Source organism: Amphibalanus amphitrite, unplaced genomic scaffold (genome assembly GCF_019059575.1).
Source record: "Amphibalanus amphitrite isolate SeventyFive unplaced genomic scaffold, NRLGWU_Aamphi_draft 000000F_arrow, whole genome shotgun sequence".
NCBI lineage: Eukaryota > Metazoa > Arthropoda > Thecostraca > Balanomorpha > Balanidae > Amphibalanus > Amphibalanus amphitrite.
The window spans coordinates 2802803-2815290 of NW_024881498.1; the positions used below are offsets into that span (position 1 = coordinate 2802803).

The following is a 12488-nucleotide window of genomic DNA, read 5'->3' on the forward strand; positions in this document are numbered from 1 at the left end:
GTATTTGTCACTTTGACCTTGAGTTTTGGCCTCAGCACCTGGACGTCTGACCTTGACGTGTTAACACTGGTTTTGGGTCACAATTTTTTTGTGCTTCATTTTGTTTTGTTATTGCAGTATTTAAACTATTATTTGCACCTCTTACAATTTATTTAAGTAGTGAAACTAAATCCTGTGCCATCTTTTCTTGATCAATTCCTTGCCTGGTCCACAATGAGTGACGAACAGAGGATGTTGTCTGCGAAGGGCAGGGAGCTGCGGACCACTGAGAAAGGTAGATGCTACTAGGCTGCTCAGAAGTCAAAGCTGTACAAGCAGTTATTGAAGAAGCTGAGATCACGTGGCAGCTTACTGTTGGAGTCTGTTGAGCAGGAAGAAAAGCCACAAGTGATCAGGAAGGACTTTGATGTCTGGAAGCATGATTATGTTGATTTTGTGCAAACATATGAAGTGATATGCTCCCTGATGGAAGGTGAAGAGAGAGAAAACCTGGATCATGACAAGAACCTCACTGAAGTGAATGAGCTGAAAGGCAAGGTGGAGGCTCACCTGTCTTCAGTCTCCGCAGATGATGCTACTCCTGCAAGATCTGACGCTGGTGGATCACGTTCAAGCAAGTCATGTGCCGGCAGCGAAGTAAAGGCACAGGTTGTGCTCATGAAGCTCAAGATGCAGCAGGACAGAGCAGAGCTGGAAGCAAGAGCTGCAATGAGTAGAAGAAGGCTGCATCTGAAGCAAAAACAAGAACAGCTGCTGCTGGAGCAAGAACAACTGGATATAGAAACAGAAATGAACATAAATGAAGCCAAGCTGAGGGTGGTTGACCAGTTTGATGTTGACAGGGAGGAGGGAGCAAGTCAAGACCCAAGTGATGAAGTTGGACCTGGTGCAAAGGAGGAGAATACTGAAGTGGTCACTGGAACTGGAGCAATACCAAGAAATGATGTCTCCATTGATGCTGCAGTCCAAGTGAAGGATAATGTCCAAGGTACAGGAAGAGACGACAAGACAGCCAATAGTCGAGTGGAGGATGATGAACCCAGCACTCAAGCAGCACTACACAGACTGGCAGATCTGCTTACTGAGCGACACAATGGTAGTAGGCTTCCCGTGCTGGAACCAGGCACCTTCAGTGGCAACATTGAGGAGTTTCCAATGTGGCTGAAGTCTTTTGAAACCTATATTGAACATCAGACATCCTCTCCCATCGAACGCCTTCACTTTCTAGGAAAGTACACAGCGGGTGAAGCCAAGACAGCCATCCTGGGCCTGCTCCACCTGAGGACAGATGAGGCTTACTCGCAGGCGAAGGCGAGACTGAATGACAGGTTCGGAAACGACTTCATCATATCCAACACGTATCGCATGAAGTTGAGGAGCTGGCCCGCAATCAAACATGAAGATGGTCGTGCTCTCAGAGACTATGCTGATTTCCTCGAGCACTGCCAAGCGGCAGCTGCGGGTCCTCTTCGCCACCTAGGAATCCTGGATGACTACCTGGAAATTCAGATGATGGTGAAGAAGCTGCCCAAGTACCTGGTGGACAGATGGAAGAGGGAGGTGGACAAGTGGCTCTACGATGAAAAGGGCGTTGCTAAAAGGAGACATCCACCGTTCTCAGAGTTTGTCCGTTTTGTCGGCATCGAAGCCAGGATTGCTTGCGGACCGGTGGATGTACCCAAGTGTGAAGAAACGCGGCAAGCCCCACAAAAGACACAGAGTAAGGCCAGGACTTTCATGTCCACAACGGGTGTGAAGAGGGCCAATGGAGGAACTCAAGTGGACACAAGGAAGCCTTCAACATGTGAACTGTGTCAACACCAGCACAAGATAAGCGACTGCGACACCTTCAAAAGGATGACTGGAACTGAACGGAACAGCAAGGTCAACGAGCTGGGACTGTGTCGAGGCTGCTTAAGAAGAGGACACAGGTGGAGGGAATGCCGCTCAAGATGCAAGTGTGATGAATGTGGCAGGTGGCACCCTACGATTCTGCATGATGAGTCTCTTCTCAAGAAAGCTGAGGTTCAGCCTGAAGGCCAACGGAGGACGTCCCACGCGGCACCGCAGGCGACTTCATTCTGCTCGGGCTCTGTGTCAGATGCTGAAGGAGGAGGCTGCTGTCACTCACTGGTGGTGCCAGTGCTACTGAGTCATGTTGACAACCCGGAACACAGCGTGCTGGTGTATGCTGTACTGGACGCTCAGTCTGATGCCTGTTTTGCTTCAGAGCCTGTTTGTGAAGCCCTGAAAGTCGACGGAAGAGCCACGAAACTGGAGCTGAGCACTATGACGGGGAAGTCGGTCATCAGCAGCCGAGCGGTACAGGGTCTGGTGATTCAGCCCCTGACAGCAGATGAAGCCATCAGACTGCCATCAACCTACACTCGTCCTGAAATCCCATGCTCCAAGAAGGTCGTTCCTAAAAGGGAGACAGCCATGAAGTGGAAGCATCTGGAGAGAGTAGCCAGTAAAATGCCGGAGTTCTTCCCTGGCGCACCAGTGGCTCTGCTTTTGGGGACCAACTGTTCACGCGCCATCAAGCCACTGGACGTGGTTTCTGGTAAGGACGACGAGCCCTGGGCGATCCGAACCCACCTGGGGTGGGGCATCGTTGGCTGTCTCGGTGGGAGCAACGACCCGGACGCGACGTGTCATCTGGTGGACACTAGCGATGGTCACCCCAAACGTTGTCATTTCGCATTCAGATCACAGGTGCGCGAGGTGAGCCCACTGGAGGTGCTGAAGGTGCTCGAATCCGACTTCCAGGAGACTGGCCGAGAGGATAAGACAGCTTTATCGATCCAGGATCAACAGTTTGTGAAGAAGATGAGTGAGGGACTCGAGCACCGCGAGGATGGCCATTTTCAGATGCCGCTGCCACTGAAGAATGACAAAGTGTCCATGCCAAACAACAAGACAGTCGCCATGCAAAGACTCAAAGGACTGAAGGCGAAGCTGGTGAGAAACGAGGCCTACAGACACGACTACACCGGCTTCATGGCGGCGACGTTAGAGAAGGGCTACGCAGAGAAAGTCCCCAGTGAAGAACTGGAGCTGGATGATGGCAGGGTTTGGTACATTCCGCATCACGGGGTGTACCACCCACAAAAGAACAAGATTCGAATCGTATTTGACTGCAGTGCAGAGTTTCGGGGTCACGTGCTAAACAGCCACCTCTTACAGGGACCGGACCTCACAAACAGCCTCACCGGAATCCTGTGCCGATTCCGTAAGGAGCCTGTGGCGGTTTCCTGCGACTTGGAGGCGATGTTCAACCAAGTGGGAGTCGACGTCAGGGATCGCAACTTGCTCAGGTTCCTGTGGTGGGAGGATGGCGACTTGAAAAGAGACCCAACTGAGTACCGGATGAAGACTCACCTATTCGGTGCCACCTCGTCACCCGCGTGTGCAATGTTTGCACTCAGAGCTACTGCTGATTGTCAGCGAGGTGACACTGAAAGAGAGGCCGCCGACTTTATGAAAGGTGATTTCTATATTGACGACGGTCTCATCTCTGTACCAGACGCCGAGACAGCGGTCAAACTGATTGACACGACCAGAAAGCTCTGTGCACGTGGAGGCTTCACTGTTCACAAGATCCTCTCGAACAGCATTGATGTCGTGAAGTCGGTGCCGATGGAGAGTCGCTGCGCTGGACTTCGGAGTCTAGATGTCGGTTCCGGTGATCTTCCCGTTGAGCGGACTCTGGGAATCGACTGGGACACGGACACCGACATGTTATCCATCCACGTCACGCCGAGAGTCAGAGAAGTGACCAGAAGAGGAATACTATCAGTAGTAAGTTCGTTTTTTGACCCACTGGGCCTGGTGTCTCCTTTCATCTTGAGAGGGAAATTGCTACTGAGGGAGCTGTGTCGTGAGGGCTGCGGATGGGACGATCCCGTGCCCAGCGATGTGGCTGACGCATGGAAGGAGTGGATGGAGAGTATGTTGGCTCTGAAGATCGTGAGTGTTCCACGATGCTATGTGGAAGGTGGGCTGCAGGACAAGATGACTGTAGAGCTGCATCATTTCTCCGACGCCAGCGCTGTGGGCTACGGGCAGTGCAGTTACGTGAGGACGGTTGACCAAAATGGACTGGTCAACTGTTCACTGATCATCAGCAAGGCTCGTGTGGCACCAACCAAGCCGGTTACGGTGCCAAGGCTCGAGTTGACCGCTGCCGTACTCTCTGTGAGGATGAGCAAGTTCCTCCAGGACGAACTGAAGCTGCAGCACCTACAAGAGTTCTACTGGATAGACAGTAAGGTAGTGTTAGGCTATATTTCGAACGAAGCGAGACGTTTTCACGTTTATGTCGCGAATCGAGTTCAGGAAATTCGCAACCATACTGAGCCAAGTCAGTGGAGACACGTGACAAGTGAGGAGAATCCAGCCGATCTTGCCTCCCGAGGCATCAGAGCCGAGGAACTGGTGGACAGTGCCTTGTGGTGGCACGGACCTGCCTTCCTGTCCCGTGCGGTCCTGCCGGAGGGCGAGGGACCACGGGAGGTTGGAGACGAAGATCCTGAGGTGAAGTCACGCTCTGCTTTCAGCTTCGCCACAGCAGTGCGGGAGGAGTTCGCTGGAATTCCGAAGAGGCTCGAGTGCTTCTCTAGCTGGTGGCGAGCCAAGCGAGCAGTAGCGACGTGCGTCCTGTACGTGAGGAAACTTCACCACCTCGTGATGATGAAGAGGAGTGCCGTGCAGTCACGAGATGTTCCCAAAACGCAAGTCGGAGTAGAAGAACTGGAAGAAGCAGAGAGGATCATTCTGACAGCATTGCAGCGACAGGAGCTGCCAGGTGAAGTCGACCGCGCTGGACGATCGGGACAGGCAAGGACGGTGGGAGCCGGCCGGCGGACCGCCACGGTTCCCAAGGAGTTGTCTCGTCTCGATCCAGTTGTGCGAGACGGGTTGATCTGTGTTGGTGGGAGGCTTCGCAGGAGCGGTTTTCCAGAGAGTGAGGTGCACCCTGTTATCATCCCCAACCGAAGCCATGTGACGTATCTGATCGTCAAGGAGTGCCATGAGAAAGTCGGACATGCTGGGCGAGGTCTCACTCTCGCTCGACTGAGGTCATCTGGCTACTGGGTCGTCGGAGGGAGACGATCGGTGGCACGCCTGATTCTGAAGTGTGTCAACTGCAAGAAGCTCCGTGGCCACGTTCTGAATCAGAAGATGGCCGACCTGCCGCATGACAGACTGGAACCTGCGGCGCCTTTCACCTATTCAGGCGTGGACTTGTTTGGTCCATTCCTGGTACAGGAGCGACGGAGTGAAGTGAAAAGGTGGGGCGTTCTCTTCACGTGCATGTCGTCTCGGGCAGTGCATATCGAGACGGCAAACTCACTGTCGACGGACTCTTTTCTTAACGCCTACAGACGGTTTGTGAGCCGAAGAGGCCCGGTGAGGGTGCTGCGAAGTGACAGAGGCACAAACTTCGTGGGCGGGAAGAGAGCCTTAGAGCAGGCTTTGGACGAGATGGACGACGACAGGATACGCAGAGAGCTGGTGAAGGAGAACTGCGACTGGGTCATCTTTCGGATGAATGTCCCCACAGCCAGCCACGCAGGAGGCGTCTGGGAGCGCATGATTCGCTCCGCTCGGGCTGTCTTGGGCGGTCTCGTTCAGGAATGTCACGGGGCTCGGCTGGATGACGAGCTCCTGCGAACGCTGCTCTGCGAAGTGGAAGCTATCGTTAATAGCAGGCCCCTCACATCCTTCAACATGACTCCCGATGAACCCCACCCAATCTCACCCATGACTCTACTAACACAGAAATGTAATGTAGTGCTTTCGCCGCCTGGTGCCTTTCAGAGGACTGACGTCTACTGCCGTCGTCGCTGGCGACGCGTCCAGTACCTGGCAAACCGGTTCTGGCAACGATGGCGCTCCGAGTTCCTCCCGAGTCTCCAGGAAAGGAGGAAATGGGCGACAGCGCACGAGAACATCGAACTGGACAGCGTCGTGCTCGTTGTCGACGACAACTCTCCCCGCTGCAAGTGGATGCTGGGGCGCGTCACGCGGCTTCATCCGTCCGACGACGGATTCGTCCGGCGGGTCGCCGTACGCACGAAAGACGGAACATATGATCGACCGATACAGAAGCTGGTGCGGCTCCTCCCGTAGGCGCCGACTTCGTTGGCGCTCGGCGGAGCTGGGCCGCGCGCTGCTGGTGGCTCCGGCGGCGCTCTGCGGGGCCGGGCCGCGCGCTGGTGGTGGCTTCGGCGGTGCTTGAGCAGAGTTGGCGGCTGCAGCCTTCGACGGCGCTCAGTGGGGGCTGAACTGTGCGCAGCTGTCAGGCTGAACTGTGTAGCTGCTGCGTAGCCTGGACTGCTGCGTAGCCTAGACTGCTGCTGCGACCCTGAGCGTTGCGCGTGGGGCTGTCTGTGGCTCTGCCGGTGACGACAGTGGCTCATTTGATAACAGTGGCTCAGACATTGAAGGTTTAACTGAGACATACGGTCATGCAGTGCCTCAGAGCGTGCGACATAAACAGTTAACAGCCACCGACAGTGTGGTGGTTGTTAGTGCGTTGTGAACTGAGGAGAGTGGCACGTCAGCCGACGAGTGAGCTGACTAGTATGTGTTGGCGCTCTGTATCGTGAGCGGCTGCCGAGTGACGCTTAGTGATGGACGACGGGCAACTCCCGTGACGTAAGATGATTTCAGTTTGCCACCATCTTTACCGTCGTCGGTCGTGTGGCGCAGGATGGTTGCGCTCCGCGGTCGTGTTGCGCAAATGTGGACTGTCTTGTTATAGAATCGTGACCGATTGGTGGGAGTGTAACCGCCGCCCAGAGGTCATTGGGCAGCGATGTTTTCTTTTCCCCAATTTGCCGCCTCCAATTAATAGAACCTTGAACAGGGCGTGGCACGCGGTGAAGCGTGGCCATTGACACGTACGATTGTGATACTGGGACGTCAGATCCCACAAAAGTAAGATTATTGTCCATTGATAATTGATTAATGTATGCAATGCTTTGAAATGATTGGTTTTTGTGTTGTTTGTGTGTCCATGTGTATTATTTTTTGTTGATACTATTGTTTGTTTCAGGTTTTACGTACAATATAGCGGCACCTAGTACCTAGAATGGCGGCTTATTTGTAGAAATTGATTTGAATGGCCGTTACAGTCATCTTCTGGAAAACATTGGAGAATGGTACCTATATTTACATGTAACGTTTCGTTAGTCCTGCTAACATCTTCAGACATTATAGGTACGGACACGCATAGCAAAACAATCACAATTACATAGAAATAATACATTCGAAATCGTATCGTAGCTTCGATCATAAAAGGAATAACATTCAAAATTCAAAATTGACACGTTTTATAACTATCATCCATCGTATGTGAATGGGCCTATTTTCTTGAGGCGCCTCAGATAAAAATAACTGACATCACACACCTAAAGCAGAAACACCATACATGGAGATCTACAGTCTTGGCACTAGAGGCTGGCTATCACACAGCGAGATAGTGCCTCTCATATTTGACTGCCGGTTTATGTGGGGATCTTTGTCTCTTATGTAGACCGCTTCTAGCACTTTAAGTTTGCGTCTGTTTGAGTTCTTGACCAGTATGTTTGTGTTGTCTACCATAGTGGATCATATATATATATATATATATTTATATATATATATATATATATATATATATATATATATATATATATATATATATATATATATATATATATATGTATATATTTAGGAAGCAACCCTTGGTCTAGACATGTTTGATTAAAGATGACCGAGTTTTTTGCATTCACCAGCTTCTTTTGGTTCTTTTCAAGCAATCTAATTATGTCTTTTACATGCTGATCAACCTTAGATACGATCTCTCCCAATATAGTCATTAGTTGCAACCGGTTTCGTCATATTCATACGACATTATCAAGAACAAATACATACATGATATTACAAAAGAAACTAAGATTAATTACTCTGGTTGTTGGTCGTGTATAAAAGTTTAAATTTAAGTTCTGTTGACCTTTGAAAAAATCAAAGCTGATGTCAGGTACACTAATTACTTCTCATTCCTCGGTTACGGAAATATCACTATTCACAGCTCAGAGGAAACCTAGTCTTTTAACATGGCTACTACACGGCCATGTTATGAAGCGTGATGATTCCCTCGTGGTCTCGCTGCACATTTAAAGTTGGTCTCAGTAGCTGGATGTGCATAGCCTCGAGTATTCGAAGTCTCTTGCGATTACTTTCGAAGTCGATAATTTCTGTGCCTGTGACTAACTCTTCCCGAGTGATTTAGCGGCCATGTTTTTCTCGCATATGCTTGTCGATGTCTCCGTTTTGTTTGTGATAGGTGAGGCGTCTTGATAGAGTAGTTGTGTGTCCAATATAGGTAACCGGAGGTTTATGAGGCTTGCAGTCCTCATGTGGGCAGGTGAATCGGTAGACCACACTGGCACACTTGAGTGGTGTGGACTTGTTTGTGTTGTTTGTCATGATGAGGTTTGATGCCCGCCTGTTCTTGTAGTAGATTCGTAGCTTGACATGGTTGTTGTGGACTGGTGCGACGTTTTTTTTTACAAGTTCCTGTAGGACCCGCTCATCAAGTTTGTAGGCGTCAGTGAACTGATTCTTGAAGTAAAGGACCTGAATGTTGGAGTCACATTCAGGTTTTCTCTTCAGGAAGTGCTCGTCCAGTGCAGTCCTAATCTCTCTGTCAACGTCGGCGCTCCTGTAATTGTTGTTTACCAGCATCTTTCTCACATGTCTCACATGTGCCAGTTCCTCGTCAAAAAGTTGCCAAGAGCTGCATGTTTTCAGTGCTCTTCGCACATACATTCTGATCACCCCACGTTTATATCTGGTGGGACACTCACTAAGGGCGTTCATGCAGCGACCACCATCTGTTTTCTTGCGATGAACGGTGGTAACGTGCGTCCCTTCAGATACATCTACAGAAACATCTAAGAATGGACTTCGAATAAGAAGAGAATAAGAAGAGACTTCGAATACTCGAGGCTGTGCACATCCAGCTACTGAGACCAACTTTAAATGTGCAGCGAGACCACGAGGGAATCATCACGCTTCATAACATGGCCGTGTAGTAGCCATGTTAAAAGACTAGGTTTCCTCTGAGCTGTGAATAGTGATATTTCTGTAACCGAGGAATGAGAAGTAATTAGTGTACCTGACATCAGCTTTGATTTTTTCAAAGGTCAACAGAACTTAAATTTAAACTTTTATACACGATCAACAACCAGAGTAATTAATCTTAGTTTCTTTTGTTACGAGCGAGCGAGCGCAGCGAGCGAAGCGAAGTCTTTTCAATATAACGGAAAAATCTCAGTATGAGCGGCCCGGCCCGGCCTGTAACGCTTTTGAGAGGCTTATAGGGGCATTCCACGTCAAATCGAACAAAAATCGGCTGTTTTGCACCTTACCATCAGCGATTTCAGTATAAATTTGTGAGCGAGTTCCTGTGTGGCCCCGGACATTACATTGATGTTTTTTGCACATTCTGACCATAGGTCTTCTAAATATAGGGCATCAAATTTTTACAAAATGTTGCATCTTTATATTTTTGAACGACCATAACTTTGGTTGTACTTGTTTGATTTGAATGAAATAAACCTTACTGTTTAGGTAATTTCTTAAGCATTTGTTTAGAATTGCACCTACTTAAATATATGGCCTTGAAAATTGCTTAACTCTGTTCTTAAGCACAAATATTGAAATAGCAAAAAACACGTCACCTTCGATTTGGCTCATTTTCATATATTTTATTGCCTACCATATTCTTAACAACCTGTGAAAAAATTAGAGTGGGCCATTCATAAGTTTTGAAGAAAATTGCACATATGCAAACGTATGTTAGCACGCGCAGTTGAGGGGGAAGAGCGAAGTTCGCCCACCCCTCCTGTTTTTCGCCAATATCTCATAAGATTAATGCGAAATTAATTATGGCTACCTGTCAAGAATTGAATTGGACATCTCATCGTGCAAGCAATAAGAAAATTGGTTCACAACTGTTCTAGTAATAGCGGTGTAAAGTGAACATCCTGTCGCCGCAGCGACGCGGCGACTCGGCAGCCGGCGCCGACCGCTACGCGCCGCCGACTGTGCCGGGACGGAACGGAACGGTTCCGTCTTTACATCGCGCTCCCTACCGCTGATAACGTTCGATTCGCGTCAAATTTTGTGAGAAGACTAAGAAATGTACAGGCAATCTTATGGTGAAAGAATTTTGAAAATCGGTTGGTAAACAATTGAAATATGAACGTGTAAACACAAAATTGTGATTGCTGCGTTTCCCGCATCGGCCGAGCCCGCCTCAGCCGGCGACATGTTACTCTTAGCAGGCCTCTAACTGCCATATTTATTATTGGATTAACTAGAAATTCCCCATACATACTAAGAAATGTATGTTCTTTCGGATAGTGAAGATCAAAAGACGTGAAGATATCGTTGCGTGATAATGTTTTCGTTGAATTTACTTCATGATGCATTTCCACACGGCTCAAAATTCACCGCAAAATACCGTTTGCCTGAGACGCTTTTACTATGGAACGTGAATGCTTGACTTATACGATGACTATGCATTTCCATTCTCGCAGAGTTTGGGACATCACTAAACAGCAATCATTCATTTCAGAAAGTGTACACAAGCAAGCATGTCTTGACTCTGTCTTTCAAGGTCACGCGCGGTTGCGTTATGTTGATGCATGAAAACGGCGTTTGCCGCGAAAGTTATGAATGGCCCACTCCAATTTTTTCACAGATGGTTGGGAACATTGTGACGGACATAATATGTAAAAATTACCCAAATCGAAGGTGACGTGTTTTTTGCTATTTAAATTTTTCTGTTTTAATTCAAGGTCAAATGCATTTCAAGGTCACTTCATTTTAATTTTATAATTAAAAATCAAAGCCTTATCAATTGCCTATAAGACCCTGTTAATGTCATTTTGATACCAGAAAAGGAACCAGAGTTATAGCCATTTAAAAAATTGATGTGTGGCATTTTTCGCTATATTCGATGACCTATATCTCAGCGATACGTTATCAAATTTCGAAAATATTATACGTAACTCAGTTTTGAACCATGCCCAGTCTGCCTACAAATTTTCAGAAATATCGAAGGGGATGACGGATTTCGGTGTTTGATTTGACGTGGAATGCCCCTATATCTCAGCAACCGCTGGACCGAATGGCCTGCGGTCTTTTTTGCTGGGTAGCCCCATCCCTTCTACCCCGTAATTGACTACTTTTGATACATCTCAGTGACCGCCGTGGCACGTGCCACGTGAAAAGTCAAGGGTGTTCAAGCAGTTTTGCAAAAGTACTTATTTTGAGAGGCCCATATCTCAGCAGCGGCTTGAGCGATTGTCTTGCGGTCATTTTTATAGGGTAGCTGCATCCCTTCTACCAAAGGTCGGATACTCTTCATCTATGTGAGTGACCCCCACTGCACGTGCAAAATACAACAATAAGAGGTGCCAAATTTGTTCCCATTTCAGTAACTCGGTAATTACTGGGGCGATTTCGCTGAAACTTGGCATACAGGTAGGCACCCACCAGGCAATGCATTCCCATGTGTTGCGGTTAGGGTGCTACTGCACGTGCGCACGTGCAGGGGGCGTTTCCAGATCTCGAGAACGGCTGGGCCGATTGCGCTCAAATTTGGTACACGGTTGGGGACCGGTTAGTAGGGTGCCGTGCAAAAGTCATTTTGGACCCCGTTTGCACGTGCGCACGTGCAGAATGCCGCTTCCAGATCTCAGGAACGGCTGTGCCGATTGCGTTCAAATTTGGTACACCGCTAGCAACCGGTTAGAAGGGTGCTTTGCACAAGCCCGTTGGAAGTACCCTCTCGCCCTTCTGCACGTGCAGGGCTCACTATCTCGCTCGCTCGTTCTTCGCCCAAAAGGCGTTTTACTGGTAATACCATGTATGTATTTGTGCTTGATAATGTCGTATGAATATGACGAAACCGGTTGCAACTGATGAATATATTGGGAGAGATCGTATCTAAGGTCGATCAGCATGTAAAAGACATAATTAGATTGCTTGAAAAGAACCAAAAGAAGCTGGTGAATGCAAAAAACTCGGTCATCTTTAATCAAACATATATATATATATATATATATATATATATATATATATATATATATATATATATATATATATATATATATATATATATATATATATATATATATATATATATATATATATATATATATATATATATATATATATATTAGGGTGGCACTTAATTTCGACTTTTTTAATTTCGACCGGGACGGGTAGCCATATTGTTCTACCTCAACAAAAAATGATCTGTATGAAATTTTATCAAAAAATACTTATATTTAGAGGTAGCTCAATGGGGTCATACTTGGTACATATTGACAAAACCATATAAAACGTATATTGTGAACGGGGATTCAGATGTGTGTCGCGCCTTTCCAAGCATTGTCATATTTGAGCTGTAACACGTTTAAATG

At 48.0% G+C, this 12488-nt stretch overlaps 2 protein-coding genes across 2 annotated transcripts; both read left to right on the plus strand.

The window, feature by feature from the left end:
* Nucleotides 1–213: 213 nt before the first annotated feature.
* On the plus strand, nucleotides 214–3550 carry LOC122379004. The gene is made up of 4 exons (XM_043360851.1): nucleotides 214–274; nucleotides 1481–1622; nucleotides 2709–3072; nucleotides 3527–3550. The coding sequence occupies exons 1-4, from the start codon at nucleotides 214–216 to the stop codon at nucleotides 3548–3550; spliced, it is 591 nt and encodes a 196-aa protein (XP_043216786.1).
* An 829-nt stretch (nucleotides 3551–4379) lies between these two features.
* On the plus strand, nucleotides 4380–7088 carry LOC122363949. Its single transcript, XM_043334257.1, has 2 exons — nucleotides 4380–6977; nucleotides 7064–7088. Exon 1 carries the CDS (start codon nucleotides 4690–4692, stop codon nucleotides 6133–6135), a length of 1446 nt encoding a protein of 481 aa, XP_043190192.1. The 5' UTR covers nucleotides 4380–4689; the 3' UTR covers nucleotides 6136–6977; nucleotides 7064–7088.
* Nucleotides 7089–12488: the final 5400 nt, after the last annotated feature.

Excerpts from the sequence above, each read along its gene's own strand:
- LOC122379004 (XM_043360851.1), top strand. The coding sequence starts at position 214 with ATGAGTGACGAACAGAGGATGTTGTCTGCGAAGGGCAGGGAGCTGCGG. Across the intron at positions 275-1,480 it reads GCTGCGGACCACTGAGAAAG|GAATCCTGGATGACTACCTG; the intron begins GTAGATGCTACT and ends TTCGCCACCTAG. Across the intron at positions 3,073-3,526 it reads TGGAGCTGGATGATGGCAGG|ACGCCGAGACAGCGGTCAAA; the intron begins GTTTGGTACATT and ends TCTCTGTACCAG.
- LOC122363949 (XM_043334257.1), top strand. The coding sequence starts at position 4,690 with ATGATGAAGAGGAGTGCCGTGCAGTCACGAGATGTTCCCAAAACGCAA.